Below are 27,408 nucleotides of genomic sequence, written 5' to 3' on the forward strand. Positions count from 1 at the left end.
ACAAGTATCTCTTGATATGTTTTAACTCCAAATACAAAATGAAATTGTAAGCATTTCTTTTGCTATATCAACAAACCTATGAATAACCCCAGAAGTAGGGTGACATTAGAAATACCTTTCTTTGCTACAATAATAAACCTCTTCAATCATGTTTTAACTTTAAAATATTTTAATTAGTTCCTACACAATAAAGCTGTTTTATACATGCTTTAAATAAACTGACATTAAAATTAAAAAAGTATTGTAATAAATGGATGTTTTATAAACAATGGTGGTTAAAATGTAACCTCCAAGCACTACATTTCAGATCCTTTAAATGAACTCTTTCTTAAGACTGTAAAATTAGGAAAGTTTGTACTTCAAATAAATGTATTTAAATAACATCCACTTGTTATTGCACTCTGTAATCAACTATCTTCTACATCCACAGAAAGATTCATGTTATGTATGAAAGTGTTTTATGGGAAACAGACAGTCTATAATCAATTGGAATATGGTGACAACAACTTGATTACTGGTAGTACCACATAGTCCTATGCAAAACAACAAACCAATTTAGTACAAAATATACGGTCAAAATGTTTTAGTCAAGTAATTAAAACCTCTATGATTATATTTCATGGATTCTTTTTATATTGCAGTTCAACCGTCAATGTTAAAGAGCATTCAAGTTCCCTTAATGCCAAATTTGGCTAGTTAGCTACCATACATGAGTGTGACACAATCTCATTGGCACAATTAAAATCAATATTTCACTCAACCTTGGGTTTTTGATATAAAACCAAACTTGTTCAAAACACTGAAAATAAAGTCTTCAATATTTCAGCACTGACAACAGTATAAAGTATTTGATAGGTAAAGGTAACCTCAATAGGACACATTTAAGAAGCTCGTTAAGTCTATGTGACAAAATCAGATGTATGATAGTCCATGATTTAAATTAATAAAGTACTATAATCAGTGTCCTTTAGTTCTACATTACATATAATCAGTGTCCTTTAGTTCTACATTATATATAATCAGTGTCCTTTAGTTCTACATTACATATCTTTTGAAAGAAGTCCAGTAATGACACAAACCTGACTTTATACTACATTTAATTGTAAAACGTAAAAAAACGACACGCGTGGACCTAATAACACCGATTAATTTTCCCAACAAATGACCAGCCAGATAAAACCTTTTTGTTTTTTTAAATTAATCATATAAACCTACTGCAACCGGTTCATAAAACAAAGTTTTTAAAATGCTCTATAAAACATACAAAAAGCACATACACTGATTAATTTAGCAACACGTGTCAGGGTGCAGATCAGTATTAATATCACTGTTTTAACTCGTTTTATTCAAGAATGCTATGTAGTATTAGTAATATGTACATAGAAGGTTTTTCTGTTTTAGAAACTACAATAGTAACAGTGATTGGGTAAGATAATGAAGGTATGAATGGTTAGAACATAAAAGTATGACAAACACACACAGAGGAAGTTTTAGCTCCAAACAAAGATGAAAAAAATAAATACAAAACACAGAATGAAAGTGTAGAAGAAAAATCTCAATATTATTATCAAAGTGATGTTATTAGAAACAGTTACAACTTTATTTGAAAAAAAAACCTGAAAAACAAGCCACATCTAAATTAAATTGTTTTATACAATATTTTCTAATTAAAGAAAAAATTCATGTTCATGCATAACATTTCATGCCCTAAAATAAATAACTTTACCTGAAATAGCAGTAATATGAAATTATGTAAATTAACACATTTAATACATGTATCTAGATCAATGTAAAAATATATCATAACTAATTTATCATGAAATAAGTAACAGTTGTAATGACTTAGAAAAAATAAAATAACAAAACAACTTAAATAAATTACAAAATTTGCTTTTTAACAACAGTGACACCTACTGTGATGTAAAGTGGCAAGCTGGCATTGAAAGCAACAATAACGTTACAAGATACCAAATCATTTTATAATAAATTTGAATGTACCTAATACTTTATATTTAAGTACAAAATAATTCCAAGTTTACTAGATATATCTACGTGAACTGTGTTCTAAGTGTGTATCTATATCTATCGATATATATTTCCCTTTCATTACAGATAGTAGATCCTATAATGATCGGTTGTAAAACAAGTTTATTGTCATGGTGGTTCAGTGGTTTGTGTAAGATATACTGATGATCAATGGTAATCTATGAAACATCAGGTTTACATCCTAGTAGTAACAGACCACTGACTGTCCCTTTATTTTGAACACACAAAAGAAAGCTTGTTACAAATATCATGAACATAAAATCACTAAATTATTATACCATATTCTGGCATGTGAAAGCATATTAAAAACATAACAGAAATGAGATCACTAAATAATTATATGATATTCAGGTATGTGAAAACTTTTTAAAACATAACAGAGATAAGCTTACAATATACTTATACAGTGCTCAGGAAAGAAAAACACAGTTTCAAAAAACTAATCAATGAAACAGAATTGAACACAAAAGATACTGACCAGCACCATTTTCTTTAACTAAAATCTTCTCCGACATTGTTAGCTTGCTCACTTGGCTGTTAGAAGAGGTTCTGATGCTGTAAGTCCAAAAGTACAATTTATCAAACCAAGAACTCTACAGAAGAAAAACATATTCTAGCCTTTTAATTAGAGGTACAGATGTAGTCATATGGATACACATTTCTATAGGTGATAACAGAAAAATTCAAGCAAGTCTATACTAATATTATCATAAAGAATAACTTCAGGATACACAGCACAGTTCATACTATATAAACAGAACTTCATGATACACAGCACAGTTTATACTATCTAAACAGAACTTCACGATACACAGCACAGTTTATACTATCTAAACAGAACTTCATGATACACAGCACAGTTTATACTATCTAAACAGAACTTCACGATACACAGCACAGTTTATACTATCTAAACAGAACTTCACGATACACAGCACAGTTTATACTATCTAAACAGAACTTCACGATACACAGCACAGTTTATACTATCTAAACAGAACTTCATGACACACAGCACAGTTTATACTGTCTAAACAGAACTTCATGACACACAGCACAGTTTATACTGTCTAAACACAACTTCACAATACACAGCACAGTTTATACTATCTAAACAGAGCTTCATGATACACAGCACAGTTTATACTGTCTAAACAGAGCTTCATGATACACAGCACAGTTCATACTATCTAAACAGAACTTCATGATACACAGCACAGTGTATACTGTCTAAACAGAGCTTCATGATACACAGCACAGTTCATACTATCTAAACAGAACTTCATGATACACAGCACAGTGTATACTATCTAAACAGAACTTCACAATACACAGCACAGTTTATACTATCTAAACAGAACTTCATGATACACAGCACAGTTTATACTGTCTAAACAGAACTTCACAGCACAGTTTATACTATCTAAACAGAACTTCACAGCACAGTTTATACTGTCTAAACAGAACTTTACGATACACAGCACAGTTTATACTGTCTAAACAGAACTTCACAGCACAGTTTATACTATATAAACAGAACTTCACGATATACAGCACAGTTTATACTATCTAAACAGAACTTCACAGCACAGTTTATACTATATAAACAGAACTTCACAGCACAGTTTATACTATATAAACAGAACTTCACGATATACAGCACAGTTTATACTGTCTAAACAGAACTTCACAGCACAGTTTATACTGTCTAAACAGAACTTCACGATACACAGCACAGTTTATACTGTCTAAACAGAATTTCACGATACACAGCACAGTTTATACTGTCTAAACAGAACTTCACAGCACAGTTTATACTATATAAACAGAACTTCACGATATACAGCACAGTTTATACTATATAAACAGAACTTCACGATATACAGCACAGTTTATACTGTCTAAACAGAACTTCACAGCACAGTTTATACTGTATAAACAGAACTTCACGATATACAGCACAGTTTATACTGTATAAACAGAACTTCACGATATACAGCACAGTTTATACTATCTAAACAGAACTTCACGATATACAGCACAGTTTATACTATCTAAACAGAACTTCACAGCACAGTTTATACTATCTAAACAGAACTTCACAGCACAGTTTATACTATCTAAACAGAACTTCACAGCACAGTTTATACTATCTAAACAGAACTTCACAGCACAGTTTATACTATCTAAACAGAACTTCACAGCACAGTTTATACTATCTAAACAGAACTTCACAGCACAGTTTATACTGTCTAAACAGAACTTCACGATACACAGCACAGTTTATACTGTCTAAACAGAACTTCACGATACACAGCACAGTTTATACTGTCTAAACAGAACTTCACGATACACAGCACAGTTTATACTATCTAAACAGAACTTCACGATACACAGCACAGTTTATACTATCTAAACAGAACTTCACGAAACACAGCACAGTTCATACTGTCTAAACAGAACTTCACGACACACAGCACAGTTTATACTAAATAAACAGAACTTCACGATATACAGCACAGTTCATACTATCTAAACAGAACTTCACGATACACAGCACAGTTTATACTGTCTAAACAGAACTTCACAGCACAGTTTATACTGTCTAAACAGAACTTTACGATACACAGCACAGTTTATACTGTCTAAACAGAACTTCACAGCACAGTTTATACTATCTAAACAGAACTTCACAGCACAGTTTATACTATATAAACAGAACTTCACGATATACAGCACAGTTTATACTATCTAAACAGAACTTCACGATACACAGCACAGTTTATACTATATAAACAGAACTTCACGATATACAGCACAGTTTATACTGTCTAAACAGAACTTCACGATACACAGCACAGTTTATACTGTCTAAACAGAACTTCACGATACACAGCACAGTTTATACTGTCTAAACAGAACTTCACGATACACAGCACAGTTTATACTGTCTAAACAGAACTTCACGATACACAGCACAGTTTATACTGTCTAAACAGAACTTCACAGCACAGTTTATACTATATAAACAGAACTTCACGATATACAGCACAGTTTATACTATCTAAACAGAACTTCACGATATACAGCACAGTTTATACTGTCTAAACAGAACTTCACAGCACAGTTTATACTATCTAAACAGAACTTCACGATACACAGCACAGTTTATACTGTCTAAACAGAACTTCACGATACACAGCACAGTTTATACTGTCTAAACAGAACTTCACGATACACAGCACAGTTTATACTGTCTAAACAGAACTTCACGATACACGGCACATTTTATACTGTCTAAACAGAACTTCACAGCACAGTTTATACTATATAAACAGAACTTCACGATATACAGCACAGTTTATACTATCTAAACAGAACTTCACAGCACAGTTTATACTATCTAAACAGAACTTCACAGCACAGTTTATACTATATAAACAGAACTTCACAGCACAGTTTATACTGTCTAAACAGAACTTCACGATACACAGCACAGTTTATACTGTCTAAACAGAACTTCACAGCACAGTTTATACTGTCTAAACAGAACTTCACAGCACAGTTTATACTGTCTAAACAGAACTTCATGATACACAGCACAGTTTATACTATCTAAACAGAACTTCACGAAACACAGCACAGTTCATACTGTCTTAACAGAACTTCACGACACACAGAACAGTTTATACTGTCTAAACAGAACTTCACGACACACAGAACAGTTTATACTGTCTAAACAGAACTTCACGATACACAGCACAGTTCATACTGTCTAAACAGAACTTCATGATACACAGCACAGTTCATACTGTCTAAACAGAACTTCATGATACACAGCACAGTTCATACTGTCTAAACAGAACTTCACGACACACAGCACAGTTTATACTATCTAAACAGAACTTCACGATACACACCACAGTTTATACTGTCTAAACAGAACTTCACGATACACAGCACAGTTCATACTGTCTAAACAGAACTTCACGACACACAGCACAGTTGATACTATCTAAACAGAACTTCACGACACACAGCACAGGTTATACTGTCTAAACAGAACTTCACGAAACACACCACAGTTTATACTGTCTAAACAGAACTTCACGATATACAGCACAGTTTATACTATCTAAACAGAACTTCACGATACACAGCACAGTTCATACTATATAAAAAGAACTTCACGATACACAGCACAGTTCATACTATCTAAACAGAACTTCACAGCACAGTTTATACTATCTAAACAGAACTTCAGAATACCCAGCACAGTTTATACTGTCTAAACAGAACTTCACGATACACAGCACAGTTTATACTGTCTAAACAGAAGTTCACAGCACAGTTTATACTATCTAAACAGAACTTCAGGATACCCAGCACAGTTTATACTATCTAAACAGAACTTCATGATACACAGCACAGTTCATACTGTCTAAACAGAACTTCACGACACACAGCACAGTTTATACTATCTAAACAGAACTTCACGACACACAGCACAGTTCATACTATCTAAACAGAACTTCACGATACACACCACAGTTTATACTATCTAAACAGAACTTCACGATACACACCACAGTTTATACTGTCTAAACAGAACTTCACGATACACAGCACAGTTCATACTGTCTAAACAGAACTTCACGATACACAGCACAGTTCATACTGTCTAAACAGAACTTCACGATACACAGCACAGTTCATACTGTCTAAACAGAACTTCACGACACACAGCACAGTTCATACTGTCTAAACAGAACTTCACGACACACAGCACAGTTTATACTATCTAAACAGAACTTCACGACACACAGCACAGTTTATACTGTCTAAACAGAACTTCACGATACACACCACAGTTTATACTGTCTAAACAGAACTTCACGATATACACCACAGTTTATACTGTCTAAACAGAACTTCACGATATACAGCACAGTTTATACTATCTAAACAGAACTTCACGATACACAGCACAGTTCATACTATATAAAAAGAACTTCACGATACACAGCACAGGTCATACTATCTAAACAGAACTTCACAGCACAGTTTATACTATCTAAACAGAACTTCAGGATACCCAGCACAGTTTATACTGTCTAAACAGAACTTCACAGCACAGTTTATACTATCTAAACAGAACTTCAGGATACCCAGCACAGTTTATACTATCTAAACAGAACTTCAGGATACCCAGCACAGTTTATACTATCTAAACAGAACTTCAGGATACCCAGCACAGTTTATACTGTCTAAACAGAACTTCACGATACACAGCACAGTTCATACTGTCTAAACAGAACTTCACGACACACAGCACAGTTTATACTATCTAAACAGAACTTCACGACACACAGCACAGGTTATACTGTCTAAACAGAACTTAACGATACACACCACAGTTTATACTGTCTAAACAGAACTTCACGATATACAGCACAGTTTATACTATCTAAACAGAACTTCACGATACACAGCACAGTTCATACTATATAAAAAGAACTTCACGATACACAGCACAGTTCATACTATCTAAACAGAACTTCACAGCACAGTTTATACTATCTAAACAGAACTTCAGGATACCCAGCACAGTTTATACTATCTAAACAGAACTTCATGATACACAGCACAGTTTATACTGTCTAAACAGAACTTCACGATACACACCACAGTTTATACTATCTAAACAGAACTTCACGATACACACCACAGTTTATACTGTCTAAACAGAACTTCACGATACACAGCACAGTTTATACTATCTAAACAGAACTTCACGATACCCAGCACAGTTTATACTATCTAAACAGAACTTCACGACACACAGCACAGTTTGTACTGTCTAAACAGAACTTCATGACACACAGCACAGTTTATACTGTCTAAACAGAACTTCACGATATACAGCACAGTTTATACTATCTAAACAGAACTTCACGATACACAGCACAGTTCATACTATATAAAAAGAACTTCACGATACACAGCACAGTTCATACTATCTAAACAGAACTTCACAGCACAGTTTATACTATCTAAACAGAACTTCAGGATACCCAGCACAGTTTATACTGTCTAAACAGAACTTCACAGCACAGTTTATACTATCTAAACAGAACTTCAGGATACCCAGCACAGTTTATACTATCTAAACAGAACTTCAGGATACCCAGCACAGTTTATACTGTCTAAACAGAACTTCACGACACACAGCACAGTTTGTACTGTCTAAACAGAACTTCATGACACACAGCACAGTTTATACTGTCTAAACAGAACTTCACGACACACAGCACAGTTTATACTATCTAAACAGAACTTCACGATACACAGCACAGTTCATACTGTCTAAACAGAACTTCAGGATACACAGCACAGTTCATACTATCTAAACAGAACTTCACAGCACAATTTATACTGTCTAAACAGAACTTCACGACACACAGCACAGTTTATACTATCTAAGCAGAACTTTACGACACACAGCACAGTTTATACTATATAAGCAGAACTTCACGATATACAGCACAGTTCATACTATATAAACAGAACTTCACGATATACAGCACAGTTCATACTATCTAAAAAGAACTTCACGACACACAGCACAGTTTATACTATTGAAACAGAGCTTCACGATACACAGCACAGTTTATACTGTTGTAAAGAATTTATGAATATAAAAAACAGTATCCATAAGGGTACATTTATTTATAACTGGATCTTGTTGAATCTGTATTCACTCATCTCTGTGGACAAATTACAGGTGATGTTTCTGAATTCTATTTCTTTATAAATATTGACACAAAGCTACTTTAAGTTTCTCTTATTTGTCATCCATAACTTTGATAAGACAGAATAATGGGAAAACATTTGGACTAAAGTACCACCTCTAGGTTTTGTCCAACTGACTGTGGGATTTGACTAGCATTCCTAGCCCCAAAGTGTGGAATGATTTTAATTTAAAATGTAAACAATCCACCCACAGCTCCATACTCTAACAAATTTTGTTTTAGCACAGACCTACACAAAAGGCTATTATTTTCATTCACTAAAATGAACCATACTTCATATTTTATTATTACAAGTCTAGAAGGTTATCACTACCCCACCATAGGGATACATTTAGTGAAATATTTTAAAAACAAACAAATCTATATAATTTTTATTATTTATTTGTGGATATATTAAGTACATCTACAGTTTTAAGATTTATCTTAATTGGAAAATGTAATTTGAAAAATAAGAATACATTAAAAATACTGTAGCTACAAGTTACAAAGTTTATATCACACAACATAATTACCTAGTCACAGTACTAGTTAGTTCAGTAGTTACCTAGTCACAGTACTAGTTAGTTCAGTAGTTACCTAGTCACAGTACTAGTTAGTTCAGTAGTTACCTAGTCACAGTACTAGTTAGTTCAGTAGTTACCTAGTCACAGTACTAGTTAGTTCAGTAATTAACTAGTCACAGTACTAGTTAGTTCAGTAATTATCTAGTCACAGTACTAGTTAGTTCAGTAATTATCTAGTCACAGTACTAGTTAGTTCAGTAGTTACCTAGTCACAGTACTAGTTAGTTCAGTAGTTACCTAGTCACAGTACTAGTTAGTTCAATAGTTACCTAGTCTCAATACTAGTTAGTTCAGTAGTTACCTAGTCACAGTACTAGTTAGTTCAGTAGTTACCTAGTCACAGTACTAGTTAGTTCAGTAGTTACCTAGTCACAGTACTAGTTAGTTCAGTAGTTACCTAGTCACAGTACTAGTTAGTTCAGTAGTTACCTAGTAACAGTACTAGTTAGTTCAGTAGTTACCTATTCAAAGTACTAGTTAGTTCAGTAGTTACCTAGTCACAGTACTAGTTAGTTCAGTAGTTACCTAGTCACAGTACTAGTTAGTTCAGTAGTTACCTAGTCTCAGTACTAGTTAGTTCAGTAGTTACCTAGTCTCAGTACTAGTTAGTTCAGTAGTTACCTAGTCACGGTACTAGTTGGTTCAGTAGTTACCCAGTCACAGTACTAGTTAGTTCAGTAGTTACCTAGTCTCAATACTAGTTAGTTCAGTAGTTACCTAGTCACAGTACTAGTTAGTTCAGTAGTTACCTAGTCTCAGTACTAGTTAGTTCAGTAGTTACCTAGTCTCAGTACTAGTTAGTTCAGTAGTTACCTAGTCACAGTACTAGTTAGTTCAGTAGTTACCTAGTCACAGTACTAGTTAGTTCAGTAGTTACCTAGTCACAGTACTAGTTAGTTCAGTAGTTACCTAGTCACAGTACTAGTTAGTTCAGTAATACTTTATACACTCCTTGTTATCCCTCCAAGTACTAGTACATGGCAGCTTTCACTCTACCTTATCTTTATATACCACTGCTCAACCTGTAAAGAAATTTGTTCTTGTATTTAGATTTACTGGTATCCATTATTACCTGGAGTACAGAACACACACAAACCAGATGATCAAACCAATAACGCTCTCGGTATCAAAGTGGCTTTCACTGCTAGACTGGAACACTGTCGGTTTGCAATCTTTTGCTGAAAAGTACATATTATGGTTAGTCAATCTGATATTATATTACCAAATAAAGTACACATTATAGTTAGACACTCTGATATTATATTACCAAGTAAAGTACATATTATGGTTAGACAATCTGATATTATATTACCAAGTAAAGTACATATAATGGTTAGACAATCTGATATTATATTACCAAGTAAAGTACATATTATGGTTAGACAATCTGATATTATATTACCAAGTAAAGTACATATTATGGTTAGACAATCTGATATTATATTACCAAGTAAAGTACATATTATGGTTAGTCAATCTGATATTATATTACCAAGTAAAGTACACATTATAGTTAGACAATCTGATATTACCAAGTAAAGTACATATTATGGTTAGACAATCTGATATTACCAAGTAAAGTACATATTATGGTTAGTCAATCTGATATCATATTACCAAGTAAAGTACATATTATAGTTAGACAATCTGATATTATATTACCAAGTAAAGTACATATTATAGTTAGACAATCTGATATTATATTACCAAGTAAAGTACATATTACGGTTAGACAATCTGATATTATATTACCAAGTAAAGTACATATTACGGTTAGACAATCTGATATTATATTACCAAGTAAAGTACATATTATGGTTAGACAATCTGATATTATATTACCAAGTAAAGTACATACTATGGTCAGACAATCTGATATTATATTACCAAGTAAAGTACACATTATAGTTAGACAATCTGATATTATATTACCAAGTAAAGTACATATTACGGTTAGACAATCTGATATTATATTACCAAGTAAAGTACATATTATGGTTAGTCAATCTGATATCATATTACCAAGTAAAGTACATATTATAGTTAGACAATCTGATATTATATTACCAAGTAAAGTACATATTATGGTTAGTCAATCTGATATCATATTACCAAGTAAAGTACATATTATAGTTAGACAATCTGATATTATATTACCAAGTAAAGTACATATTATAGTTAGACAATCTGATATTATATTACCAAGTAAAGTACATATTACGGTTAGACAATCTGATATTATATTACCAAGTAAAGTACATATTACGGTTAGACAATCTGATATTATATTACCAAGTAAAGTACATATTACGGTTAGACAATCTGATATTATATTACCAAGTAAAGTACATATTATGGTTAGTTAATCTGATATCATATTACCAAGTAAAGTACATATTATGGTTAGACAATCTGATATTATATTACCAAGTAAAGTACACATTAGGGTTAGACAATCTGATATTATATTACAAATAACATTAAACTCTTTTCATAAAAAAATGTCTTTTTTGAATGCAGAAAACTTTAAGAGAAACTTTTCACCATTGCTAAAATATTTAATTAGTAAATATAAGGACTATCTTGTCAAGTGCCTCTATGTTCCACAATATCCAACATTTAGTTAACAAAATCTTGTACCAAACTACAAAGGTTAATACAATTCTGAATTTTTTAGATGAAACATCCCTATGTTGTTTTAAACTAATCATTCTTAAATGTAGCAACAATAAACAAGCATTCTGATTCTAGAAATTAAAGACTCCAGAAAATTTTAGGCATTAGTTTTAACATGATTTGTAAGCTCTTGGACAGTAATGTTCGAATTCCTTTGACAAACAAGTTACAAAGCTGTCACGATTAATTACCAAGTAAAAATGTTCAATCGTACATCGTAAAGTCTATAAACAAGTTCTGTATGGGTTTGTTAACAAAGCTTTAATATCTGAAACAGAACAAAAAATCTAATCTTCACTTATCTGTCTGAAGATAAATTACCAATGTTTAAAAGCAAGCACTGTTCCAATTGAAAACAAAATGTTGTAAAAAAACCAATATGGTCCTCTGAGCCATAGAGACAGACAAGAAGTGAATGTGTATTCATCTCACAGATTTGGCAAAATAACCTCAATAATGTAACCCTTATGGATTTCTATTCTTTCTTCAACCATATCCTCTGTCCACGCTGGTATAAGATAATACAATGTGAACAACATTAACCATCTGAGTAGTTTGATAACTTATTAAATTTAATTTGTATCTTTATGTTTTTTATCCAAAGGTCATTGTAGTGTCACAACTGGACGTTGTTGGTCATGCAGATCGTCACACCTGGTACATAACCAATAATTAACCTAAAGGTGTATGACTTTAGTTCCTTTGCAGGAACACAAGTTTATAACCACTGCTTTTCACTACTACAGTTCCATAATACTTGTGAAAGAGAGAGAGTGTGTGTATCTGTAACTTCCTTTTCAACGTAATAACAAAGTTTTAAGTTTCAGGGAGGTATACAATAACCAAGACGTGAATGTAAGTAGCTTGTTTGATATGCTGATTTGGTGGAATTTAGGTTGATCACTCATGTTTTTTTTTCTGAGCAACATTTTCTTTTAATAACTGAATAATTACATGAATAACAAACAAATCTCACCAGTAGAACTGTTCAGTGATGTCCAAGTCAGGTACATTGTGTAGAGAGAGACAATGGAAGATTGGAGAAGTCCAGCCTTGGGTTGATCTTGGAATAAATTAGTGAAATTAGCCACGATTTCAGTAAAATGTATTACATTTCTCAAACATTCCTTTCAGATATCCATTTACATTGTATATAGATAACATTGGCAAAAGTAAATGTTACCATGTAATTTATAGGTAGGAAATCACAGAAGAACAGTTTTAACATGTTAAAACAACAGCTACACCTCCACTACATCACTGGTGTAAATATTATCTGGAATATAACACGAAGATTAACTCACAGGTTCAAGAGTAGATTACTGGTTAATTGAACATAAGGGTTTCTGTAAAAAAAAACAACAGTTTCTTTGACAATTAAAGTTACATCAGTGTAGATCCACAGGCTACACTGAAAATTAACACTTTTTGATTTTTCTTTTAAGAACGATCCAGCAAATATGACTTTAGAATTTTATCACGTGTACAATAAATATTGCACTATTTGTGTGTGTAGTCCACAAACAATAAAGGAAGGTGAAACGATAAACCACAACAAGAGTTGAAGTAACTTTGTTTTATCTTTAAATCAAAAAACTTTTCAAATGAGCTTGCATTTTAGTTTTGAAAAATACCAGTAAATATATTTACAACTTAAAGAAAAATAAACAACAACTTCTGGAGAACAGAAGTACCATGTTGACATAAGTTTCAAGAAGTTACACTTTTTATCATGAGTAGATAAATTATACTTGACAGCTGTTTTTAAGTGTTCATAAGTTTCATCCAAAATAATTAACTGACATATTAAAAACATATCCAAAAAATAACTGAATCTGTATGTATAGAAGAGCAACCAAAACCTAAGGTAATACAGTCACATGTCTAGAATTAATAAGTGTAATGGTAAATCAATTATCACACGTTTTAAATGATAAAGGAAACTGACATTTTATTTAACTTCAAAAATTAAATAAGGTAACTTTTAATTTAAATCTATCATAAACAAACAGACAGGTAATAAAATGCAAGTTGATAAACAAGCACAGTGTTTCAATTCTACTTCATTTCAGTCATTTTTAGTTTAGTCTAGAATTAATATACAAATCAGATAGATAAAAATGAGGTTAATTTCAATGTTAAGCCTCATAATGATGTTTCTCACAGTTCAGTGTTTACATACATATTTTTACTGAGGATCAGTAATAGGATCAGAGAAATTAGGGTTCAAACAAATGCACATTGTCTTTATATATACAGACACACACTCACAAAAATATATATAGATAAAAATACAGGAAAATAATAAAACATTTCATATGTTAATATATATATACCCCCCAAACAAAATCAAGGACATCCTCATTATATTTGTTCAAACATTTTCTTCAGAACATAAACTTTCTGCCTGAAGCAAGTTTGTTCTGGAATTTTCACATATAGCAACACAAAAGCTAACAAATCATTTCTGACCTGACAAACTACACAGAAGGCAATGACACCCTCCATTAATTCTGGGCTGCTTGCATTTGAATTTGTAGAAGGATTTGACCATCATTACTGATGCACCCACAGCTGTAAAGTGCAAAGAGCATTTCTGAAGCAGTGGGATGTTACCCATGAGCCCTTGGATTTGCGACATAGGGACACTAACACTAGACAGACCTGCTCCTTACGAGGATGTCGCATACAACAAAAGTTGCACTTCAACATCTCAAGATAGCATTCGTATTGCTAGAAGTAAATCATAAAGTCCACAAGAAAAACTGACATCAAGGCCACAGCAACCTCTTTCTTGTTATAAATTAGAATTTTATTTCATTCAAAATCATTCTCTGATGTTCCTTACAAAGCACAAAAAACCACTACTTTAGTGGTTCAGATAAATTCTCTGGCAAAAACAATAGTAGTTTTATAACCCATGTGTTCAATTTTGTCAGTGTCAAAATTGTTGCTTTCTTATGAATTCTTCACTTTTGGTCAAACGAAACGTGGTCTGAAACTAAAGCTCTAAATAAAGGCTCTTATGACTAAATAAAAACAAATACACATTCCTTTACATTAGAGAGAAGTTATTGACATAATAAGGTAAAAACTTTGCTTTTTTGTGGGTATGAACCTCACTTATGGGTTAGATAAAATCAACTGAATACATTAAAACTTCCTTTCTATGGTTTAGACTAACCTTATGTTCTTCAATTAAAAAAACTTGTTTGCAAGGCTATTTTCAGCTATCAGAGGTAGCAATGAATATTCATGGAAACACACACATAAAGAGACTTTAATTATGTGTTGTCCCGATTTTTAAATATATTTTACTTTTATCTATGTATTATTACATGTTTTATTCCCTTTCTGTTCAACTATAAACATGTTATGAATCAAATGTGTATAATCTGAATACTGATAATAAATATAGAGTATTCTGAGAGACAACTGACAATACGTGTTTCACTTTACTATAAAACTTAATACACATGTATCTTGTCTGATATACCAATAACATAAAATTAGCATCTTATGTATATGTAACAGCTCTATTACACATTCCTATTAATATCATGTTATGTATACAACAGCTCTACTACACACTCCTATTAATAGTGTTATGTATATAACAGCTCTACTACACATTCCTATGAATATCGTGTTATGTATACAACAGCTCTACTACACACTCCTATTAATAGTGTTATGTATATAACAGCTCTACTACACATTCCTATTAATATTGTGTTACGTATGTAACAACTCTATTACGTATTCCTATTAATATCGTGATATGTATGTAACAGCTGTATTACACATTCCTATTAATATCGTGTTATATATACAACAGCTGTATTACACACTCCTATTAATATTGTGCTATATATATAACAGCTATACTACACACTCCTATTAATATCGTGCTATGTATATAACATCTCTATTACACACTCCTATTAATATCGTGCTATGTATACAACATCTCTATTACACACTCCTATTAATATCGTGCTATGTATATAACAGCTGTGACATATTTGTTGTTCAAGAAAATTAAAAACCGATCTTTATTATATGCTGTTTACTTTAATTAAACAACTGAATGTCTGTGATGACAAACTTACGTTTCTGCACTTTAGGTAAGATGGATAAGACCGACAACACGAGACACAGCAAAAAGTTGAAACTTATGAAAAACTTGTGAAGTCCACAACCTTCTGACTGCAAAAAAATCAGTTAAACAAAACATTGATGACCAAATGTTTACAAATTAGAGGAAATATAAGTAATAAATAAACCAATCAGCAAGTCTGAACTGACAGGTAACATTTAAATATATATGAATGTAACAACAGGAATAATGATAATATTGTAGAAATAAGGAAAAATAAAAACAATGCAAAATGTTTAAACTTGTTGGAATGTACTAAATGTAAAAACATTAATAATACTGTAGTTAAGGTGAAAAAAAAAATTCAAATAAAGCTGACATCTGGTGGACTTACCTGGATATAGTAAAGGTAAAAAAGTACAACTGCAGCAATGACAACACTGTAGTGAATAAAGGTAAAAAACAGCAGTGCTGAAATAACAAATATAAATACATCAATGTTTATATGGGTCTGGTAGGACTATTAAGCTGAAATAACAAATATAAATACACCAATGTTTATATGGGTCTGGTAGGACTATTAAGCTGAAATAACAAATATAAATACATCAATGTTTATATGGCTCTGGTAGGACTATTAAGCTGAAATAAATATAAATACATCAATGTTTATATGGGTCTGGTTGGACTATTAAGTAATCTCTAGCACTGATTTCACAGTTTTTTTTAAAATTTGTCACTGAACATCTCAAAATGGCCTGTGATGCCTGAAATGTCAAAAGAAAATGGAACTAATAAGTTCATAAGTTTGTTAAATATATAGAATTTAAATCACTTGTTTATTTTACTGTTCATTTAACATTAAATACATAGAATTTAGATCACTTGCTTATTTTACTGTTCATTTAACATTAAATACATAGAATTTAGATCACTTGCTTATTTTACTGTTCATTCAACATTAAATACATAGAATTTAGATCACTTGCTTATTTTACTGTTCATTTAACATTAAATACATAGAATTTAGATCACTTGCTTATTTTACTGTTCATTTAACATTAAATACATAGAATTTAGATCACTTGCTTATTTTACTGTTCATTTAACATTAAATACATAGAATTTAGATCACTTGCTTATTTTACTGTTCATTTAACATTAAATACATAGAATTTAGTTCACTTGCTTATTTTACTGTTCATTTAACATTAAATACATAGAATTTAGATCACTTGTTTATTTTACTGTTCATTTAACATTAAATACATAGAATTTAGATCACTTGCTTATTTTACTGTTCATTTAACATTAAATACATAGAATTTAGATCACTTGCTTATTTTACTGTTCATTTAATATTAAATATCTAGAATTTAGATCACTTGTTTATTTTACTGTTCATTTAACATTAAATACATAGAATTTAGATCACTTGTTTATTTTACTGTTCATTTAACATTAAATATATAGAATTTAGATCACTTGCTTATTTTACTGTTCATTTAACATTAAATACATAGAATTTAGATCACTTGCTTATTTTACTGTTCAATTAACATTAAATATATAGAATTTAGATCATATGTTTATTGTACTGTTCATTTAACATTAAATATATAGAATTTAGATCACTTGCTTATTTTACTGTTCATTTAACATTAAATACATAGAATTTAGATCACTTGCTTATTTTACTGTTCATTTAACATTAAATACATAGAATTTAAATCACTTGCTTATTTTACTGTTCATTTAACATTAAATACATAGAATTTAAATCACTTGCTTATTTTACTGTTCATTTAACATTAAAGATATAGAATTTAGATCACTTGTTTATTTTACTGTTCATTTAACATTAAATATATAGAATTTAGATCACTTGCTTATTTTACTGTTCATTTAACATTAAATATATAGAATTTAGATCACTTGCTTATTTTACTGTTCATTTAACATTAAATATATAGAATTTAGATCACTTGCTTATTTTACTGTTCATTTAACATTAAATATATAGAATTTAGATCACTTGTTTATTTTACTGTTCATTTAACATTAAATATATAGAATTTAGATCACTTGCTTATTTTACTGTTCATTTAACATTAAATATATAGAATTTAGATCACTTGTTTATTTTACTGTTCATTTAACATTAAATATATAGAATTTAGATCACTTGTTTATTTTACTGTTCATTTAACATCAAATATATAGAATTTAGATCACTTGTTTATTTTACTGTTCATTTAACATTAAATATATAGAATTTAAATCACTTGTTTATTTTACTGTTCATTTAACATTAAATACATAGAATTTAGATCACTTGCTTATTTTACTGTTCATTTAACATTAAATACATAGAATTTAGATCACTTGCTTATTTTACTGTTCATTTAACATTAAATACATAGAATTTAGATCACTTGCTTATTTTACTGTTCATTTAACATTAAATACATAGAATTTAGATCACTTGCTTATTTTACTGTTCATTTAACATTAAATACATAGAATTTAGATCACTTGCTTATTTTACTGTTCATTTAACATTAAATACATAGAATTTAGTTCACTTGCTTATTTTACTGTTCATTTAACATTAAATACATAGAATTTAGATCACTTGTTTATTTTACTGTTCATTTAACATTAAATACATAGAATTTAGATCACTTGCTTATTTTACTGTTCATTTAACATTAAATACATAGAATTTAGATCACTTGCTTATTTTACTGTTCATTTAACATTAAATATCATAGAATTTAGATCACTTGTTTATTTTACTGTTCATTTAACATTAAATACATAGAATTTAGATCACTTGTTTATTTTACTGTTCATTTAACATTAAATATATAGAATTTAGATCACTTGTTTATTTTACTGTTCATTTAACATTAAATACATAGAATTTAGATCACTTGCTTATTTTACTGTTAACATTAAATATATAGAATTTAGATCACTTGTTTATTTTACTGTTCATTTAACATTAAATATATAGAATTTAGATCACTTGCTTATTTTACTGTTCATTTAACATTAAATATATAGAATTTAAGATCACTTGCTTATTTTACTGTTCATTTAACATTAAATATATAGAATTTAGATCACTTGCTTATTTTACTGTTCATTTAACATTAAATACATAGAATTTAGATCACTTGTTTATTTTACTGTTCATTTAACATTAAATATATAGAATTTAGATCACTTGCTTATTTTACTGTTCATTTAACATTAAATATATAGAATTTAGATCACTTGTTTATTTTACTGTTCATTTAACATTAAATATATAGAATTTAGATCACTTGCTTATTTTACTGTTCATTTAACATTAAATATATAGAATTTAGATCACTTGCTTATTTTACTGTTCATTTAACATTAAATATATAGAATTTAGATCACTTGCTTATTTTACTGTTCATTTAACATTAAATATATAGAATTTAGATCACTTGCTTATTTTACTGTTCATTTAACATTAAATATATAGAATTTAGATCACTTGCTTATTTTACTGTTCATTTAACATTAAATACATAGAATTTAGATCACTTGCTTATTTTACTGTTCATTTAACATTAAATACATAGAATTTAGATCACTTGCTTATTTTACTGTTCATTTAACATTAAATATACATAGAATTTAGATCACTTGCTTATTTTACTGTTCATTTAACATTAAATACATAGAATTTAGATCACTTGCTTATTTTACTGTTCATTTAACATTAAATACATAGAATTTAGATCACTTGCTTATTTTACTGTTCATTTAACATTAAATACATAGAATTTAGATCACTTGCTTATTTTACTGTTCATTTAACATTAAATACATAGAATTTAGATCACTTGTTTATTTTACTGTTCATTTAACATTAAATATATAGAATTTAGATCACTTGCTTATTTTACTGTTCATTTAACATTAAATACATAGAATTTAGATCACTTGCTTATTTTACTGTTCATTTAACATTAAATATATAGAATTTAGATCACTTGTTTATTTTACTGTTCATTTAACATTAAATATATAGAATTTAGATCACTTGCTTATTTTACTGTTCATTTAACATTAAATACATAGAATTTAGATCACTTGCTTATTTTACTGTTCATTTAACATTAAATATATAGAATTTAGATCACTTGCTTATTTTACTGTTCATTTAACATTAAATACATAGAATTTAGATCACTTGCTTATTTTACTGTTCATTTAACATTAAATATATAGAATTTAGATCACTTGTTTATTTTACTGTTCATTTAACATTAAATATATAGAATTTAGATCACTTGCTTATTTTACTGTTCATTTAACATTAAATATATAGAATTTAGATCACTTGCTTATTTTACTGTTCATTTAACATTAAATATATAGAATTTAGATCACTTGCTTATTTTACTGTTCATTTAACATTAAATATATAGAATTTAGATCACTTGTTTATTTTACTGTTCATTTAACATTAAATATATAGAATTTAGATCACTTGCTTATTTTACTGTTCATTTAACATTAAATATATAGAATTTAGATCACTTGCTTATTTTACTGTTCATTTAACATTAAATATATAGAATTTAGATCACTTGTTTATTTTACTGTTCATTTAACATTAAATATATAGAATTTAGATCACTTGTTTATTTTACTGTTCATTTAACATTAAATATATAGAATTTAGATCACTTGTTCATTTAACATTAAAATATTATTTTACTGTTCATTTAACATTAAATATATAGAATTTAGATCACTTGCTTATTTTACTGTTCATTTAACATTAAATATATAGAATTTAGATCACTTGTTTATTTTACTGTTCATTTAACATTAAATATATAGAATTTAGATCACTTGTTTATTTTACTGTTCATTTAACATTAAATATATAGAATTTAGATCACTTGTTTATTTTACTGTTCATTTAACATTAAATATATAGAATTTAGATCACTTGTTTATTTTACTGTTCATAACATTAACATTTAAATCACTTGTTTATACTGAATTTAGATCACTTGTTTATTTTACTGTTCATTTAACATTAAATATATAGAATTTAGATCACTTGTTTATTTTACTGTTCATTTAACATTAAATATATAGAATTTAGATCACTTGATCACTTGCTTATTTTACTGTTCATTTAACATTAAATATATAGAATTTAGATCACTTGTTTATTTTACTGTTCATTTAACATTAAATATATAGAATTTAGATCACTTGTTTATTTTACTGTTCATTTAACATTAAATATATAGAATTTAGATCACTTGTTTATTTTACTGTTCATTTAACATTAAATATAAATAGAATTTAGATCACTTGTTTATTTTACTGTTCATTTAACATTAAATATATAGAATTTAGATCACTTGTTTATTTTACTGTTCATTTAACATTAAATATATAGAATTTAGATCACTTGCTTATTTTACTGTTCATTTAACATTAAATATATAGAATTTAGATCACTTGTTTATTTTACTGTTCATTTAACATTAAATATATAGAATTTAGATCACTTGCTTATTTTACTTATTTTACCGTTCATTTAACATTAAATACATAGAATTTAGATCACTTGCTTATTTTACTGTTCATTTAACATTAAATATATAGAATTTAGATCACTTGTTTATTTTACTGTTCATTTAACATTAAATATATAGAATTTAGATCACTTGCTTATTTTACTGTTCATTTAACATTAAATATATAGAATTTAGATCACTTGTTTATTTTTGTTCATTTAACATTAAATATATTATTTTACTTGTTTATTTTACTGTTCATTTAACATTAAATATATAGAATTTAGATCACTTGCTTATTTTACTGTTCATTTAACATTAAATATATAGAATTTAGATCACTTGTTTATTTTACTGTTCATTTAACATTAAATATATAGAATTTAGATCACTTGCTTATTTTACTGTTCATTTAACATTAAATATATAGAATTTAGATCACTTGTTTATTTTACTGTTCATTTAACATTAAATATATAGAATTTAGATCACTTGCTTATTTTACTGTTCATTTAACATTAAATATATAGAATTTAGATCACTTGCTTATTTTACTGTTCATTTAACATTAAATATATAGAATTTAGATCACTTGCTTATTTTACTGTTCATTTAACATTAAATATATAGAATTTAGATCACTTGTTTATTTTACTGTTCATTTAACATTAAATACATAGAATTTAGATCACTTGCTTATTTTACTGTTCATTTAACATTAAATATATAGAATTTAGATCACTTGCTTATTTTACTGTTCATTTAACATTAAATATATAGAATTTAGATCACTTGCTTATTTTACTGTTCATTTAACATTAAATACATTAAATATATAGAATTTAGATCACTTGCTTATTTTACTGTTCATTTAACATTAAATATAGAATAGAATTTAGTTCATTTCACTTGAATTTATCACTTTTACTGTTCATTTAACATTAAATATATAGAATTTAGATCACTTGTTTATTTTACTGTTCATTTAACATTAAATATATAGAATTTAGATCACTTGCTTATTTTACTGTTCATTTAACATTAAATATATAGAATTTAGATCACTTGCTTATTTTACTGTTCATTTAACATTAAATATATAGAATTTAGATCACTTGCTTATTTTACTGTTCATTTAACATTAAATATATAGAATTTAGATCACTTGCTTATTTTACTGTTCATTTAACATTAAATATATAGAATTTAGATCACTTGCTTATTTTATTTTACTGTTCATTTAACATTAAATATATAGAATTTAGATCACTTGCTTATTTTACTGTTCATTTAACATTAAATATATAGAATTTAGATCACTTGTTTATTTTACTGTTCATTTAACATTAAATATATAGAATTTAGATCACTTGCTTATTTTACTGTTCATTTAACATTAAATATATAGAATTTAGATCACTTGCTTATTTTACTGTTCATTTAACATTAAATATATAGAATTTAGATCACTTGCTTATTTTACTGTTCATTTAACATTAAATATATAGAATTTAGATCACTTATTTTACTGTTCATTTAACATTAAATATATAGAATTTAGATCACTTGCTTATTTATTTTACTGTTCATTTAATCATTAAATGTTCATTAGAATAAATATAGATCACTTGTTTATTTTACTGTTCATTTAACATTAAATATATAGAATTTAGATCACTTGCTTATTTTACTGTTCATTTAACATTAAATATATAGAATTTAGATCACTTGATCACTTGTTTATTTTACTGTTCATTTAACATTAAATATATAGAATTTAGATCACTTGCTTATTTTACTGTTCATTTAACATTAAATATATAGAATTTAGATCACTTGTTTATTTTACTGTTCATTTAACATTAAATATATATTTAGACTTGTTTATTTACTGTTCATTTAACATTAAATATATAGAATTTGATCACTTGTTTATTTTACTGTTCATTTAACATTAAATATATAGAATTTAGATCACTTGTTTATTTTACTGTTCATTTAACATTAAATATATAGAATTTAGATCACTTGTTTATTTTACTGTTCATTTAACATTAAATATATAGAATTTAGATCACTTGTTTATTTTACTGTTCATTTAACATTAAATATATAGAATTTAGATCACTTGTTTATTTTACTGTTCATTTAACATTAAATATATAGAATTTAGATCACTTGTTTATTTTACTGTTCATTTAACATTAAATATATAGAATTTAGATCACTTGTTTATTTTACTGTTCATTTAACATTAAATATATAGAATTTAGATCACTTGTTTATTTTACTGTTCATTTAACATTAAATATATAGAATTTAGATCACTTGTTTATTTTACTGTTCATTTAACATTAAATATATAGAATTTAGATCACTTGCTTATTTTACTGTTCATTTAACATTAAATATATAGAATTTAGATCACTTGTTTATTTTACTGTTCATTTAACATTAAATATATAGAATTTAGATCACTTGTTTATTTTACTGTTCATTTAACATTAAATATATAGAATTTAGATCACTTGCTTATTTTACTGTTCATTTAACATTAAATATATAGAATTTAGATCACTTGCTTATTTTACTGTTCATTTAACATTAAATATATAGAATTTAGATCACTTGTTTATTTTACTGTTCATTTAACATTAAATATATAGAATTTAGATCACTTGTTTATTTTACTGTTCATTTAACATTAAATATATAGAATTTAGATCACTTGTTTATTTTACTGTTCATTTAACATTAAATATATAGAATTTAGATCACTTGCTTATTTTACTGTTCATTTAACATTAAATATATAGAATTTAGATCACTTGCTTATTTTACTGTTCATTTAACATTAAATATATAGAATTTAGATCACTTGTTTATTTTACTGTTCATTTAACATTAAATATATAGAATTTAGATCACTTGCTTATTTTACTGTTCATTTAACATTAAATATATAGAATTTAGATCACTTGTTTATTTTACTGTTCATTTAACATTAAATATATAGAATTTAGATCACTTGTTTATTTTACTGTTCATTTAACATTAAATATATAGAATTTAGATCACTTGTTTATTTTACTGTTCATTTAACATTAAATATATAGAATTTAGATCACTTGCTTATTTTACTGTTCATTTAACATTAAATATATAGAATTTAGATCACTTGCTTATTTTACTGTTCATTTAACATTAAATATATAGAATTTAGATCACTTGCTTATTTTACTGTTCATTTAACATTAAATATATAGAATTTAGATCACTTGTTTATTTTACTGTTCATTTAACATTAAATATATAGAATTTAGATCACTTGTTTATTTTACTGTTCATTTAACATTAAATATATAGAATTTAGATCACTTGCTTATTTTACTGTTCATTTAACATTAAATATATAGAATTTAGATCACTTGTTTATTTTACTGTTCATTTAACATTAAATATATAGAATTTAGATCACTTGTTTATTTTACTGAATTTAGATCACTTGTTTATTTTACTGTTCATTTAACATTAAATATATAGAATTTAGATCACTTGTTTATTTTACTGTTCATTTAACATTAAATATATAGAATTTAGATCACTTGTTTATTTTACTGTTCATTTAACATTAAATATATAGAATTTAGATCACTTGCTTATTTTACTGTTCATTTAACATTAAATATATAGAATTTAGATCACTTGCTTATTTTACTGTTCATTTAACATTAAATATATAGAATTTAGATCACTTGCTTATTTTACTGTTCATTTAACATTAAATATATAGAATTTAGATCACTTGAATTTTATTTTACTGTTCATTTAACATTAAATATATAGAATTTAGATCACTTGTTTATTTTACTGTTCATTTAACATTAAATATATAGAATTTAGATCACTTGTTTATTTTACTGTTCATTTAACATTAAATATATAGAATTTAGATCACTTGCTTATTTTACTGTTCATTTAACATTAAATATATAGAATTTAGATCACTTGTTTATTTTACTGTTCATTTAACATTAAATATATAGAATTTAGATCACTTGTTTATTTTACTGTTCATTTAACATTAAATATATAGAATTTTAGATCACTTGATCACTTATTTTACTGTTCATTTAACATTAAATATATAGAATTTAGATCACTTGTTTATTTTACTGTTCATTTAACATTAAATATATAGAATTTAGATCACTTGTTTATTTTACTGTTCATTTAACATTAAATATATAGAATTTAGATCACTTGTTTATTTTACTGTTCATTTAACATTAAATATATAGAATTTAGATCACTTGCTTATTTTACTGTTCATTTAACATTAAATATATAGAATTTAGATCACTTGCTTATTTTACTGTTCATTTAACATTAAATATATAGAATTTAGATCACTTGCTTATTTTACTGTTCATTTAACATTAAATATATAGAATTTAGATCACTTGTTTATTTTACTGTTCATTTAACATTAAATATATAGAATTTAGATCACTTGCTTATTTTACTGTTCATTTAACATTAAATATATAGAATTTAGATCACTTGTTTATTTTACTGTTCATTTAACATTAAATATATAGAATTTAGATCACTTGTTTATTTTACTGTTCATTTAACATTAAATATATAGAATTTAGATCACTTGTTTATTTTACTGTTCATTTAACATTAAATATATAGAATTTAGATCACTTGTTTATTTTACTGTTCATTTAACATTAAATATATAGAATTTAGATCACTTGCTTATTTTACTGTTCATTTAACATTAAATATATAGAATTTAGATCACTTGTTTATTTTACTGTTCATTTAACATTAAATATATAGAATTTAGATCACTTGTTTATTTTACTGTTCATTTAACATTAAATATATAGAATTTAGATCACTTGTTTATTTTACTGTTCATTTAACATTAAATATATAGAATTTAGATCACTTGTTTATTTTACTGTTCATTTAACATTAAATATATAGAATTTAGATCACTTGTTTATTTTACTGTTCATTTAACTGTTCATTTAACATTAAATATATAGATCAATTTAGATCACTTGCTTATTTTACTGTTCATTTAACATTAAATATATAGAATTTAGATCACTTGTTTATTTTACTGTTCATTTAACATTAAATATATAGAATTTAGATCACTTGTTTATTTTACTGTTCATTTAACATTAAATATATAGAATTTAGATCACTTGCTTATTTTACTGTTCATTTAACATTAAATACATAGAATTTAGATCACTTGCTTATTTTACTGTTCATTTAACATTAAATACATAGAATTTAAATCACTTGCTTATTTTACTGTTCATTTAACATTAAATACATAGAATTTAGATCACTTGCTTATTTTACTGTTCATTTAACATTAAATACATAGAATTTAAATATTTAACATAAATATATAGAATTTAGATCACTTGCTTATTTTACTGTTCATTTAACATTAAATATATAGAATTTAGATCACTTGCTTATTTTACTGTTCATTTAACATTAAATATATAGAATTTAGATCACTTGCTTATTTTACTGTTCATTTAACATTAAATATATAGAATTTAGATCACTTGCTTATTTTACTGTTCATT

The 27,408-nt window shown here is 27.3% G+C and overlaps 1 protein-coding gene across 2 annotated transcripts in view; it reads right to left on the minus strand.

The window, feature by feature from the left end:
* Nucleotides 1-27,408, minus strand: part of LOC143246697 (putative serine incorporator) — an 86,661-nt gene that overhangs the window by 16,539 nt on the left and 42,714 nt on the right. For both annotated transcript variants that reach the window (XM_076493785.1, XM_076493786.1), the window contains exons 6-10: nucleotides 16,591-16,667; nucleotides 16,210-16,306; nucleotides 13,074-13,160; nucleotides 10,494-10,599; nucleotides 2,525-2,601 (exon numbers count right to left, since the gene is read on the minus strand). In XM_076493785.1, coding sequence (XP_076349900.1) covers nucleotides 2,525-2,601; nucleotides 10,494-10,599; nucleotides 13,074-13,160; nucleotides 16,210-16,306; nucleotides 16,591-16,667 — 444 coding nt within the window. The remainder of the gene's footprint in view (nucleotides 1-2,524; nucleotides 2,602-10,493; nucleotides 10,600-13,073; nucleotides 13,161-16,209; nucleotides 16,307-16,590; nucleotides 16,668-27,408) is intronic.

This window comes from Tachypleus tridentatus, chromosome 3 (assembly GCF_004210375.1).
Source record: "Tachypleus tridentatus isolate NWPU-2018 chromosome 3, ASM421037v1, whole genome shotgun sequence".
NCBI classification, from domain to species: Eukaryota; Metazoa; Arthropoda; class Merostomata; order Xiphosura; family Limulidae; genus Tachypleus; species Tachypleus tridentatus.